The sequence below is a fragment of the Schistocerca cancellata genome, chromosome 5 (genome assembly GCF_023864275.1).
Source record: "Schistocerca cancellata isolate TAMUIC-IGC-003103 chromosome 5, iqSchCanc2.1, whole genome shotgun sequence".
NCBI lineage: Eukaryota > Metazoa > Arthropoda > Insecta > Orthoptera > Acrididae > Schistocerca > Schistocerca cancellata.
The window spans coordinates 614,337,708-614,351,898 of NC_064630.1; the positions used below are offsets into that span (position 1 = coordinate 614,337,708).

Genomic DNA, 14,191 nt, shown 5'->3' on the forward strand with positions numbered 1-14,191 from the left:
TTCCAGCAAACCACAACGCTCCTCCGGAAAGATGGATTGCAGTACACTAACAACTTAACCACAGACACCAATGCAGGTCCTTAAATTTCCCTCTTCCTCTGTGATACCCCGATCGGAGTTTGCTCGCGTCGACCTCTGCCAGTGGCAGACAACATTCTGGCACATCAGACAGACAAATATATCTGCCCAACTGGTTATAAATAAACCTTTAATTATACACGGCACCAATGAATCCAAGCCTCAATAACCTAGATGGGCAATTGCCCAGCAACGGCTCTTAAAAATTAGATCAGCCAATTCTCTAGAACAAAGAAATAAAATAATGACACAGGAACAGGAAATAGGAAAATTATTTTGGCCCGCTCTTGAACGTCAGGCACAGACTTACGTACTATTTGGCATGACCTCTAGTTACGCATTAAGCAAGGCTTCGTTTCTATTGGTTGTGCGTAGCTAGCACTACCCTTAAATACCATCAACATATCAGACGCCCCGGTCAAGTACAGTGACAAATAACTGAAACTATCAAGATAGTTTTCAGTGCACCCGGGTATTCAATTAACGTGAACAGAAACTACCAAGAAACAAATCGACGACTCCAGTTCGTTCTCTTTGAGTAACATGTAACAGACCCGAAGGAAATCTGTCCTTCCGATCTCCAGGAAATACCAGTCATCATCGGCAGCGGATCTCCATCCAAACGGCTAAACACGCCGCAGCAGCTGCCCACGCTCCTTCGTCGTACCGACTCGGTCACTCGCCAGCGCCACACGTCACTCTAGCTCACTCAGCTGATACCAGAACGCAAGCCCCAACAGATTTTTTTTTCTTTATTGAATTTCGGTTCCCCCCTGAAGGAGGCGGGCTGGCAGCAGCTTAGTATGCCGCCCTTCAGCCTCCCCCAACAGAGCGCGAACGCCGTAGTTAAATAGCCATCCGCCAAAGATGCGAAGTAGACAAGTAGGCATCCAAAAATCGACTCATAACGATGACGATGAAAATCGATGGAGACTGGCGCCAGCAGCGCACCAGCTGAATTTGATTTGGAAAGATGTGTTTGACAGTTATTCCGTTTTCATTATTTTCCTTCATTTCTGCTGCTAATTTCCTGCTGTCTCGCAGGAGAGCTTCTGTAAAGTTAGGAAGGTAGGAGACGAGGTACTGGCAGAAGTAAAGCTATGAGTACCGGGCGTGAGTCGTGCTTCGGTAGCTCAGATGGTAGAGCACTTGCCCGCTAAAGGCAAAGGTCCCGAGTTCGAGTCTCGGTCGGGCACACAGTTTTAATCTGCCAGGAAGTTTCAATAATACAGATGTTTCAGAATTCGCGAAACGTGAGCGTGAAGCTGTTATCTAAGCACAAGAAACTAGCAAGCCAAGCGAAATCAGAACGAGCCTGTGGTCCCGGAGCACCGTTAGGAGACGGACTGCCTCTCTACACCGTTGCCTCTTCTACAGCTGCTGCATGCTGATGAACTTATCGCACGGTGATAAAACAGCACCGCGCGAGGAGGCGCAATGATTAGCACACTGCACTCGCTTTCGGAGGACGACGGTTCAAAACCGCGTCCGGCCATCCACATTTAGGTTTTACGTGATGTCCCTGAGTCGCTTCAGGAAAACGCCGAGATGGTTCCTTTGGCACGGCACGGCCGATTTCCTTCCCTAATCCGATCTTGTGCTCTGCCTCTAATTATCTCGTTGTCGACGGGATGTTAAACATTGATCTCCTCCTCCCCCTCCTCCCGATAAAACAGCTGACGTCACCTTCGACAGCAACCTCATCATTGCTATATTTCTTTTGCATGCATTTTATTTCTTGTCATCTGTACCTCCAGGCAAATTTTGCGTTACACTATTACTTTCGACACGGTCCTCTGAGTTACACTACGTTTTCTTTTTTGGTAATGGAGCGACATGGCAGACACAGGGGAAAATTGCCAATGTTTGATACAGTTTTTTCCTTATTTTTAACACTCTCTGCAATTTCTTCTGCTTTCTTCTCAGTTAATTATTGGGTTTATTGGTAATCAGTTAAGTTAACGGCTACTCGTCCTATGTGTCACTGCATTTATGGGGCAGTTAGCTAAATGTTTTAATGTGTTTATGACAGAGGCTACAAAGTAATGGAAAGTATGAAATTCCAAGACCAGCAGAGGCAAAAAAGAAAGTCCTGGCCAGTTACTGCTATCTACATTCGTCTTAATTTCAACAAGAAGTTTCTGAGAAAGGGAATTTGGGGCATAGCATTGTATGGAAGTGATTGGTCATTGGAAAAACGGGAGATGAAGAGCTTCGAAGCATTTGGGATCTTATTCTGTAGAAGGTTCATGAAAATTAGGTAAATCATAAGAAATGAACTCCACATAACCGGTGAGGTAGAAGGACCGGAGTCAGTCATTAGGGAATAACTTTCATAGTACTAGAAGGGGAAAATCTGTATGGGAAAAGAGACATTAGAACATACCCGACAAGTACTTGATGGGTGCTGTTCTCAGATGAAGATGTTAGAGCAGGAGAGTAATTCCCAACGGGCTCCATGAAAACTGTTAAGAGTGCTAAACTTTCCACTCCCAGACCTTCCGAAAGAAGTTACAAATTAACATTCATGTTTGGCGAACTATGAAACACATGAATCTTTATTTTGATCTCAAAAATCAGGTGATGGCAGTTGAGCCAAACAACTGTTATCTATTGTAGCTGTTTTATTTATTATTTGATGTTGCGCATGTAAGCTGGTTTGGTATTAACTTTGGTGCCTGTGTCTGTTCTACTGTGGGCCTGAACAATCGAATGCTGTACTTACGTAAACACTGTCTCATGAAAAGACTCACTGTATCCATTTGAAACTGTGGAACTATATTGCAATCAACTTTTACTAAAAAAAATAGTAAACATTATGTACTGTGCGGCGCAGCGAACAGTGCTACTATTCGTGACTTCACAGTGCTTTTCTTGTAATTACAACACACAGAAGCTAACAGAGTAAAAATTCTACATAAAATTACAAACCAAATTTCCCACGAATAACTGTCCAAAATGCTTATGTAAGAACTTCTCTGCAAATTTACGTATCAAAACTGACTAAATAAATTCACGACGTCTAAATAACACATACGAGAGTACGTAATGCTGCATTGTAAGAACAAGTGTGTCTAAGAAAGAAATGAAATCAGAGCTGAACTTCACCTAAGCCTAACCTAATGACAATTTACACTACTGGCCATTAAAATTGCTACGCCAAGAAGAATTGCAGATGATAAACGGGTATTCAATGGACAAATATATTATACTATAACTGACATGTGATTACATTTTCACGCAATTTGGGTGCATAGATCCTGAGAAATCAGTACGCAGATCAACCACCTCTGGTCGTAATAACGTCCTTGTTACGCCTGGGCATTGAGACAAACAGGGCTTGGATGGCGTGTACAGGTACAGCTGCCCATGCAGCTTCGACACGATACCACAGTTCATCAAGAGTAGTGACCGGCGTATTGTGACGAGCCAACTGCTCGGCCACCATTGAACAGACGTTTTCAGTTGGTGAGAGATCTGGAGAGTGAGCTGGCCAGGGCAACAGTCGAACACTTTCTGTATCCAGATAGGCCCGTACAGAACCTCCAACATGCGGTCGTGCCTTATCCTGCTGAAATGTAGGGTTTCGCAGAAATCGAATGAAGGGTAGAGCCACGAGTCGTAATACATCTGAAATGTAACGTCCACTGTTCAAAGCGCCGTCAATGCGAACAAGAGGTGACCGAGACGTGTAACCAATGACACCCCATACCATCACGCTGGGTGATACGCCTGTGTGGCGATGACGAATACACGGTTCCAATGTGCGCTCACCGCGATGTCGCCAAACACTGATGCGCCCATCATGATGCTGTAAAAAGAACCTGGATTCATCCGAAAAAAATGACGTTTTGCCATTCGTGCACCCAGGTTCGTCGTTGAGTACATCGTCGAAGGCGCTCCTGTCTGTGATGCAGCGCCAAGGGTAACCGCAGCCATGGTCTCCGACCTGATAGTCCATGCTGGTGCAAACGTCGTCAAACTGTTCGTGCAGGTGGTTGTTATCTTGCAAACGTCCCCATCTGTTGACTGAGAGATCGAGACGTGGCTTCACGATCCGTTACAGCCATTCGGATAAGATGCGTGTCATCTCGACTGCTAGTGATACGAGGCCGTTGGGATCCAGCACGGCGTTCCGTATTACCCTCCTGAACCCACTGATTCCATATTCTGCTAACAGTCATTGGATCTCGACCAACGCGAGCAGCAATGTCGCGATACGATAAACCGCAATCGTGATAGGCTACAATCCGACTTTTATGAAAGTCGTAAACGTGATGGTACGCATTTCTCCTCGTTACTCGAGGCATCACAACAACGTTACACCAGGCAACACCGGTCAACTGCTGTTTGTGTATGAGAAATCGGTTGGAAACTTTCCTCATGTCAGTAAGTTGTAGGTGTCGCCACCGGCGCGAACCTTGTGTGAATGCTCTGAATAGCTAATCATTTGCATATCACAGCATCTTCTTTCTGTCGGTTAAATTTCGAGTCAGTAGCACGACATCTTCGTGGCGTAGCAATTATAATTGCCAGTAGTGTAACTTGCCCGAGTGCAATGCATGGAAATGCAACTAATTTCAGGAACTGTATTGCGAAGCTCTGATTCCTTGACTGTTACAATATTTAGAAATTCCATTTCTTATAAAAAAATGAAATTCTGTCATATAATTAGTTACTGAAATGGTTAAGAACTGGTAAGGACATACTTTGGGTCAATTACGTCTCTACAATCAAACTGACCCGAACCAGTAGAAAAAACTCTAGCTAAAATTTGCATCTTTCACACTCGTCACAAATTAGATGCACTTCTTGGATCAGCCGTTAGAAAATCATATTTCCCAAAAGAATCATCCTCTGGTTTCACATCTGTGTTTTTCTAATGATTTCCAGACCTCTCAGCAACGTGACAGGCACCTGACTAACACACTCCTGATCGAATGCTACACTAGTAATGACCATGCTGCTGAAAACCTGAGATCACATTCCTTGTACTCAGAACTTCTGATATAGACTACTGAAGACTTCTATTTGAAACATTTAAAGTGTACAGATACATCGAATAAGAATACACGTCACTTTCATTGAATACCAAAAAACAAGCTCGATATGTTACACGTTTCGCGTAAACTAAGATTCTCTCAAGACTACTGTTAAGGTGAAACATCTGTGTGTAGCCAACTGTGTGAACGCTGCTGTCAGTGCTTACGTTGCTGTTGCGCAGCAAGACGTTCTCGACGTCACCGCTGACTACTGACGGCCTGCGAGTGACGTGCACGTTGGACGTGGCGGCCGACCCCCAGTGCTACGACCCGCTGCTCTGCTACAAGCTCATCCTCATGTGGACCGAGGTCCTGCTCGCCGAGGACTACTCGCTCGGCGACATCATCATACTCGACCTCAAGGACTTCACCGCCTCGCACGTGCTCAAGACCAGCGTGAGCCTCGTCCGCAGCGTCGAAATTATATTCAAGGTACGTTCCTCTAGGAGGCGTTCAAAGAGTTTCCGTTTGACGGTCTAGCTGCAGCATATACAGGGTGGTCCATTAATAGTGACCGGACCAAATATCTCACGAAATAAGCATCAAACGAAAGAACTACAAAGAACGAAACTTGTCTAGCTTGAATGGGGAAAACAGATGGCGCTATGTTTGGCCCGCTAGATGGCGCTGCCATAGGTCAAACGGATGTCAACTGCATTTCTTTTAATAGAAGCCACCATTTGTTCATAACATATCCGTGTACTACGTAAAGAAATACAAATGTTTTAGTTGAACCACTTTTTTCGCTTTGTGATAGATGGTGCTGTAATAGTCACAAGCGTATTAGTACGTGATATCACGGAACATTCCGCCTGTGCGGACGGTATTTGCTTCGTGATACATTATACGCGTTAAAATGGACCGTTTACCAATTGCGGAAAAGGTCGATATTGTTTTCATGTTTGGCTGTTGTGATCAAAATGCCCAACTGGCGTGTGCTATGTATGCTGCTCGATATCATGGACGACGTCATCCAAGTGTCCGGATCGTTCGCCGGATAGTTACGTTATTTAAGGAAACTGGAAGTGTTCAGCCACATGTCAAACGTCAACCACGACCTGCAACAAATGATGATGCCCAAGTAGGTGTTTCAGCTGCTGTCGAGGCGAATCTGCACGTCAGTAGCAGACAAATTTCGCAAGAATCGGGAATTCAAAAACGTCGGTGTTGAGAATGCTACATCAACATCGATTGCACCCATACCATATTTCTATGCACCACGAATTGCATGGCGACGACTTTGAACGTCGTGTACAGTTCTGCCACTGGACATAAGAGAAATTACGAGACTATGACAGATTTTTTGTCCGCGTTCTATTTAGCGACAAAGCGTCATTCACCAATAGCGGTAACGTAATATGCACTATTGGGCAACGGAAAATCCACGATGGCTGCGACAAGTGGAACATCAGCGATCTTGGCGGGTTAATGTTTGGTGCGGCATTGTGGGAGGAAGGATAATTGGCCCCCATTTTATCGATGGCAATCTAAATGGTGCAATGTATGCTGATTTCCTACGTAATGTTCTACCGATGTTACTACAAGATGTTTCACTGCATGACAATGGCGATGTACTTCCAACAATGTCCGTCAAATAGCTCGCGTGCGGTTGAAGCGGTATTGAATTGCATATTTCATGACAGGTGGATAAGTCGTCGACGCACCATACCATGGCCCGCACGTTCACCGGATCTGACATCTCCGGATTTCTTTCTGTTGGGAAACTTGAAGGATATTTGCTATCGTGATCCACCGACAACGTCTGACAACATGCGTCAGCCCATTGTCAATGCATGTGTGAACATTACGAAAGGCGAACTACTCGCTGTTGAGAGGAATGTCGTTACAAGTATTGCCAAATGCATTGGGGTTGACGGACATCATTTTCAGCATTTATTGCATTAATGTGGTATTTACATGTAATCACGCTGTAACAGCATGCGATTTCAGAAATGACAAGTTCAAAAAGGTACATGTATCACATTGGGACAACCGAAATAAAATGTTCAAACGTACCTACTTTCTGTATTTTAATTTAAAAAACCTACCTGTCACCAACTGTTCGTCTAAAACTGTGAGCCATAAGTTTGTGGCTTTTACAGCGCTATCTATCACAAAGCGAAAAAAGTGGTCCAACTAAAATATTCATATTTGTTTACGTACTACTCGAATATGTAATAAAAAATGGGGGTTCCTATTAAAAAAAAAAACGCAGTTGATACCTGTTTGACCTATGGCAGCGCCATCTAGCGGGTCAACCATAGCTCCATCTGGTTTCCCCACTCAAGCTAGACAAGATTCGTTCTTTGTACTTTTTTCGTTTGACGCTTATTTCGTGAGATATTTTGCCCGATCACGATCAATGGACCACCCTGTATGCAACGTTGCGCGACTCCGATGTGATTGTATCAGCACCGACATTAGGCAACGGATTATTGTGGCATTCCCGTTTTTACGACGTGCATGCGGTATCTAACCTCGTCAGCTCAACTAATAAACCAGACGTGCTCTGCCTAATTGTAAGATACACTTTATACCATGTACTTTCATTGCATCATCTGTTTTCTATCTCTGCATGTTCCCAGCAGGTTGTGCGATATGCTTAAAAAGGTGTTTACCGCACTGTCTTCAAAAGTTAAAGATAATTTCTGTTTGGTTTTAGTAACTTTGGACTAGCTCGCAAGGCTAGCTGCGCCGTCTAAAGCGCTGCTTCCCGGGCGGGAAGGGGTGCTGACCCCCGGCATGAATCCGCCCGGCGGATTAGTGTTGATGTCCGGTGTGCCACTCAGTCTGTGGATGGTTTTTAAGGTGGTTTTCCGTCTGCTTCGGTGAATGCGGGCTCATTCCCGTTATTCCGCCTCAGTTACACTGTGTCGGCAATTGATGCGCAAACCCGTTTCGTCGTACGCGGAAACTATAATTACAGTACCACGCAAACATTTGGTGTTAAGAAACTTCCTGGCAGATTAACTGCCGGACCGAGACTCTAACTTGGGACCTATGCCTTTCGCGGGCAAGTGTTCTGCCATCTGAGCTACCCAGGCACGACTCACGCTCCGTCCTCACAGCTTTACAGCCAGTACCTCGTCTCCTATCTTCCAAACTTTACAGAAACTCTCCTGCGAGCCTTGCAGAACTAGCACTCCTCAAACATCCCCTACGCTGTGGCTAAACCATGTCTCCGGAATATCCTTTCTTTCAGGAGTGCTAGTTGTGCAAGGTTCAAATGGTTCAAATGGCTCTGAGCACTATGGGACTTACCTTCTGAGGTCATTAGTCCCCTAGAACTCAGAACTACTTAAATCTAACTAACCTAAGGACATCACACACATCCATGCCCGAGGCAGGATTCGAACCTGCGACCGTAACGGTCACGCGGTTCCAGACTGTAGCGCCTAGAACCGCTCGGCCACCCTGGCCGGCAGTTGTGCAAGGTTCGCAGGAGAGCTTCTGAAGAGTTTGGAAGGTAGGAGACGAGGTACTGGCAGAAGTAAAGCTGTGAGGACGCAGCGTGAGTCATGATTGGGTAGCACAGATGGCAGAGCACTTGACCGCGAAAGGCAAAGGTCCCGAGTTCGAGTCTCGGTCCGGCACACAGATTTAATCTGCCAGGAAGTTTCATAAGAGCGCACGCTCCGCTGCAGAGTGAAAATCTCATTATGGATTTGGTGTTACACTCGTCTGGTATGAGACGTCCCCGTGGGACTGGGGAGGGGGTTCCATTGGTGGCCGAACAGCAAAATAACCTTGGGTTGGGTGTGGTGGCGGTGGTGTGAGTGGACTGCTGCAGCCTGTTGTGGGATTGTGAACCACTGAGGGCTACGGCGGGGACGAAGCCTCTCCGTCGTTTCTAGGTCCCCACTTCAATACACAATTTTGGACAAAATGCGTTTAGACCCAACTATAATATGCTAGTAGACCTTACACTATCAAGTAAGTGATTGTTTATCATCACAGCAATATAGCGACATATTATTTATGATGTCGCACTGGTAATGTGTTGGGCCAATACTTATATTTTCACATTCCAGTTACGTTGTTTTCGTAGCTTTTAGGTGTTTCATATTGAATTTTCCGTTTACTGCACATATTTCAATGATTTTCTATCATAAATAGCATTTACTCTAAACATGTCCTAAAATTTTTACAGATCACATCGTTTTTTTTTTTTTAAATTTCACTTTGTCAGTCTTATTTTGCCCAAGATCAGTGCACTGAAGGAGAACGTAAGTTTTTCATTCACAAAAGCTGCACTCTGGACTGAGGAGGATACGGAAAAGTGAACTGTAATAACGGTAGTAACTGCTTCTCCTTTTCTGTAACTGGCTTCTATAGCTGTTATTATTCGGTTAAGACTGTTATAAGAGCACTTAATATAGCTGTAGCCGAGCTACGCGTCCTATTCTACAAGAACCTACAAGCAAGCCACCTAGGTTGCGGACACAAAACAAAAATACCACAGACAAAATATGAGACTTAACAACTGAGGTCATCAGTCCCCTGGAACTTAGAACTACTTAAACCTAACTAACCTAAGGACATCACACACATCCATGCCCGAGGCAGGATTCGAACCTGCGACCTTAGCGGTGGCGCGGTTCCAGACTGAAGCGGCTAGAACCGCTCGGCCACGCCAGCCGGCCACACACACACACACACACACACACACACACACACACACACACACACACACACTCAAAAATATATACATTACGTAAAGTGAAAATATCGTGATGTTAGCAATTATTATTCTGATATCGTAAATATATTTTACCACTACCAAAAAGTATCTCTGGTATGGGTATTAAAGATTTTTCTTTCTATCCCGCAATAAATTGAAAATTCTTTTACTTATGAAATGTTACTTCATCAGGCTCAAGCCAAAGTTAGTACAAGCTTCTGTTAGTGTGGTTTTTACATATAGATAAATTTTCAAAGATCAGCGATAACTGAAAATCGAACTTCGTAGATAACTTTAAAATGCATATTGTCCAGAATGTAGAGAGCGAAAAATGAAAGAAAACTAATTTCAAGCTACTTTTGGGAATTTAATTAAAATACCAAAATACCCGTACAAAGCATTGGCAACATATACCTAAATGATAAGAAGAGGAAGAGGTTCCGTTTCACAGTAAAAACAAATTATTAAAATTCAACAATGATAGTTCTTACTTAGCGGTAATTCAACTTTACATGAATAGGCAGCAAACATCTATATATTGCATGGCGTACAGAACGACAAGCGAAGACAAGAGCTAAGCAACAAGATCAAAAGACAGGCGATAAGATATAGATAATATAGCGTCTTACCTTTATATAGCAGTTCCTGGAGTGTTTATATGTCACCGAGAAACCTAAACTTTCGATACACTACTTGTGATAAATATTCTTTGTTGAGCGTATATCACTGTAATTACTTTTACCACTAATTACAGGCATCACACGGGATGTGAGCCGACTCGGAAAGGCAACGACACATTGTACCAAGGTGGCTGCTGCTTGCTTATTTCCCTGTATTTCCTCATGCCCATCAGAGTGAAACTTGTTTAGCCCGATGTTGGGGAATGAGCAATTTGTACTGTATAGTTTACTGTATTGAATACATTTTCTGGAATGCTTGTAGGCACTAAAAGATTCAGAATAAATAACAGTTTGCTTACATTTCGTCTCATGTGCTCCAGCGACTTCAGATGCAGCTCTGCTGCAAATACGACGTGCTGATAGTGGAGCCGAATCCTGAAGTAGGAATTTACAAAAAGTGGCTATTGCTTGGTGAACAATCAAATGGTCCACGTCTACAATATTTTGTTTCGTAAAGAATATGGTTACATATAGTCTATCACGTCTTCTGTCAGCAGATGTAGATGCAATAAAAGGCTTATTAAGACGACAGAGGACATGACGAATCTGTTGGTAAGACTGTCATCTCAGCCTCGGCGCTCCTGGTGGAGCGCTGCCCCTATAATGGCGAAAATGGCTCGACATTCTGGCAATCCACATCAGTCTCGCTGCTTCTCAGGAACTCTGTGTAGTCGTCCACGATTTCCACACCACCAGTGCCCTGTTTGCGTTAAGCAACAACTACGCTGTATTCGAGTGTAGAAAATCGCGTTAGCGGCAAAAAGTCTTGAGAGGCAACAGGTTATGTAAGTACTGCATGGTAGCAACAACATAAATTTGGCACATTTCATCAATGTTAGTTTCTGTTTTACTGCTTGCGTTCGAAGACGCCAAGAAGACACTAGTTTTACTGACGTCGTTTACGAGAACATTTGAAAGGAGATATCACTGTAGTGTCATTTTTGATTTCGGTGATATTTGTCCTATTCCTAGGCATAACACATAGGAAAAAATTTTCAATATTTCCAAATCAAACTTTCACTCTTCCTGGCAGATTAAAACTGTAGCCAGATCGAGACTCGAACTCGGAGCCTTTGCCTTTTTTTCAGAATGTGTGTGTCAGTCTCGGTAAGGCACACAGTTTTCATCCGCCAGGAAGTTTCATATCGGTGCACACCCCGCTGCAGAGTGAATGTTCCATTCTGGAAACACCCCCCAGGCTGTGACAATTGCCAATATATTTATAAGAATGCTTCAAATGAAGGTCTGGCAAATAGTGTCTTACTTACTTCATAAATAAAACCGCCGTTCCCTGCAGCTACTTAATTTATTTCTCCCAGACGCTTTTCCCCCTTTTTCTTCCTCTAAGGCATCTTCAGTGGGATCTACAGCGATACAGTTTTCTTATTTTTGGATTATCAAGCAGTTCATATTACGATTTTTTATGTAAATAAGTAAATACTTACAGTTTGTTGGCGCCTGCGTTTCCTCTCATCTAGTTGGAGGTTCCGAACTTTTTGTTTCACACTGTTCTCTATGTTACTAATTTTATTGTGGTGCACTATTATTATTTTGCCACTAGTTATAGCTATTTTTTCTAACAGTGTGCTTTTAACAACGTAAATATTGTGGCATCAATATGTTTCTCCTCCTGTTTGGTTTGTTTATCTACATATTGCCAACCTAACAAAATAAATATTGAAAACTAACGTCTAATCATGACGACTCTCTTTCTTCCTTTCTCTCTCTCTCTCTCTCTCTCTCTCTCTCTCTCTCTCTCTCCCTCTCTGTATGTGTGTGTGTGTGTGTGTGTGTGTGTGTGAGAGAGAGAGAGAGAGAGAGAGAGAGAGAGAGAGAGAGAGAGACAGACAGACAGACAGAGAGAGCTCAAGAATGTGTAGATGCTTTTTTTTTAGTGTGTGCGGGGGGGGGGGGTGTTCGTGGTTTGAGTTGTCGAGTGTTGAATATGAATGTAATAACCTATAGAGAGTGGTGGAAAGCCGTGGAAATCAGCTGCCTTTACGTTTAAATGTTTTGTGGAGGGGTTGATGGACAAGTGAGTGAAAAGGTGTTGGACAGTATTATTGTTATTGTTGTTGTTGTTATTATTATTATTACTGTTACTATAATAATAATCCTCTCTTGTAGTGTTATTCTATTATTTTATCCATTAGTGTAAACAGTGAATTCTTTGACATGTGTACAAGATCATTCAACAGATTATTCCTTTCTGCTTTGGTTTTCTGTACGTGGTAATTTTCTTGCAGGTTTAGGAGGTTCTTTTTATTGTTGATTGTAATTACTTTCATGTCTTTTCCTCTAGTGGTTGCTTAATGGTTATGTTCCCTTAGGTGTTCTGGAAATGTGGGGAGGTTTGTCCCATACTTTCAGGCTCTGATGTGTTCTTTGTATCTGACACCAAATGTTCTACCTGTTTGGCCTGTTTATCTGCCGTCACGCGTGTTATACTGCAGTTGATGTATACCTGCTTTCCGGTTTATGTCTTCGGTTTTCTGTCATTTTTGGAGTGTGGGTTTGCATAGAATCGTCTGTTGTGTATGCTATGTTTACCCCCTATCTTTTGAAAATGTTGGTGATTTTATGTGAGAGTTTGTATGTCATTGTGTACCATCTTGCGTTTTCTTTCACATTTTTCTGGTCATTCTGTGTAGTTGTTACGTACTGTACGTACTGAGAATTTGTGTTTGGTGCTGTTATATTGTTGTTTGTGATTTGGTGCTTTCTGCTTTTATTTTACTTTCAATTTTGTTGTTTAGCAACCATTGCTTTGTGCTATCTGCACTATTATGTCAAGTTCTTTTTGGTAATTTTCTCTGGTGAGTGGCACTGTGCTGAGTATATGGAGCATGCACTGAAGTGCTGCTTCCTTTTATGAGTGTGAGGGGTTCGAGGATTGGGGAATGATAATGTCCGTTGCTGTGGATTTAAGGTAAATTTCAAAAATATGCTTATTGTTTTGTTTTTTGATTGTTATATCCAGAATGTTCATTTGGTTATTCTGTTCCCTTTCAAATGTGAATTTTATATTTGTATATACCTTGTTGATGTCAGAATGTCCTTCCATTTTTGGTTTGTGGTTCATCTGTTAACCAAAGGATCTCATCAGTATACCTTAACGAATATAATATGTTGCATTCTTTTGCTCCTGTTGTTGTTGTTGTTGTTGTGGTCTTCAGTCCTGAGACTGGTTTGAAGCAGCTCTCCATGCTACTCTATCCTGTGAAAGCTTCTTCATCTCCCAGTACTTAATGCAACCTACGTCCTTCTGAATCTGCTTAGTCTATTCATTTCTTGGTCTCCCTCTATTACTTTTACCCTCCACACTGCCCTCCAATGTTAAAATTGTGATCCCTTGATGCATCAGAACATGTCCTACCAACCGATCCCTTCTTCTTGTCAAGTTGTGCCACAAACTCCTCTTCTCCCCAATTCTATTCAATACCTCCTCATTAGTTACGTGATCTACCCATCTAATCTTCAGCATTCTTCTGTAGCACCACATTTCGAAAGCTTCTATTCTCTTCTTGTCTAAATTATTCATCGTCCGTGTTTCACTTCCATACATGGCTACACTCCATACAAATACTTTCAGAAACGACTTCCTGACACATCTATACTCGATGTTAACAAATTTCTCTTCTTCAGAAACGCTTTTCTTGCCATTGCCAGTCTACATTTTATATCCTCTCTACTTCGACCATCATCAGTTA

The 14,191-nt window shown here is 42.9% G+C and overlaps 1 protein-coding gene across 4 annotated transcripts in view; it reads left to right on the forward strand.

Moving 5' to 3' along the window:
- LOC126187648 (alpha-tocopherol transfer protein-like) overlaps nt 1-14,191 on the forward strand; it is a 122,097-nt gene that overhangs the window by 46,926 nt on the left and 60,980 nt on the right. For all 4 annotated transcript variants that reach the window (XM_049928856.1, XM_049928857.1, XM_049928854.1 and 1 more), the window contains exon 4: nt 5,303-5,552. In XM_049928856.1, coding sequence (XP_049784813.1) covers nt 5,303-5,552 — 250 coding nt within the window. The remainder of the gene's footprint in view (nt 1-5,302; nt 5,553-14,191) is intronic.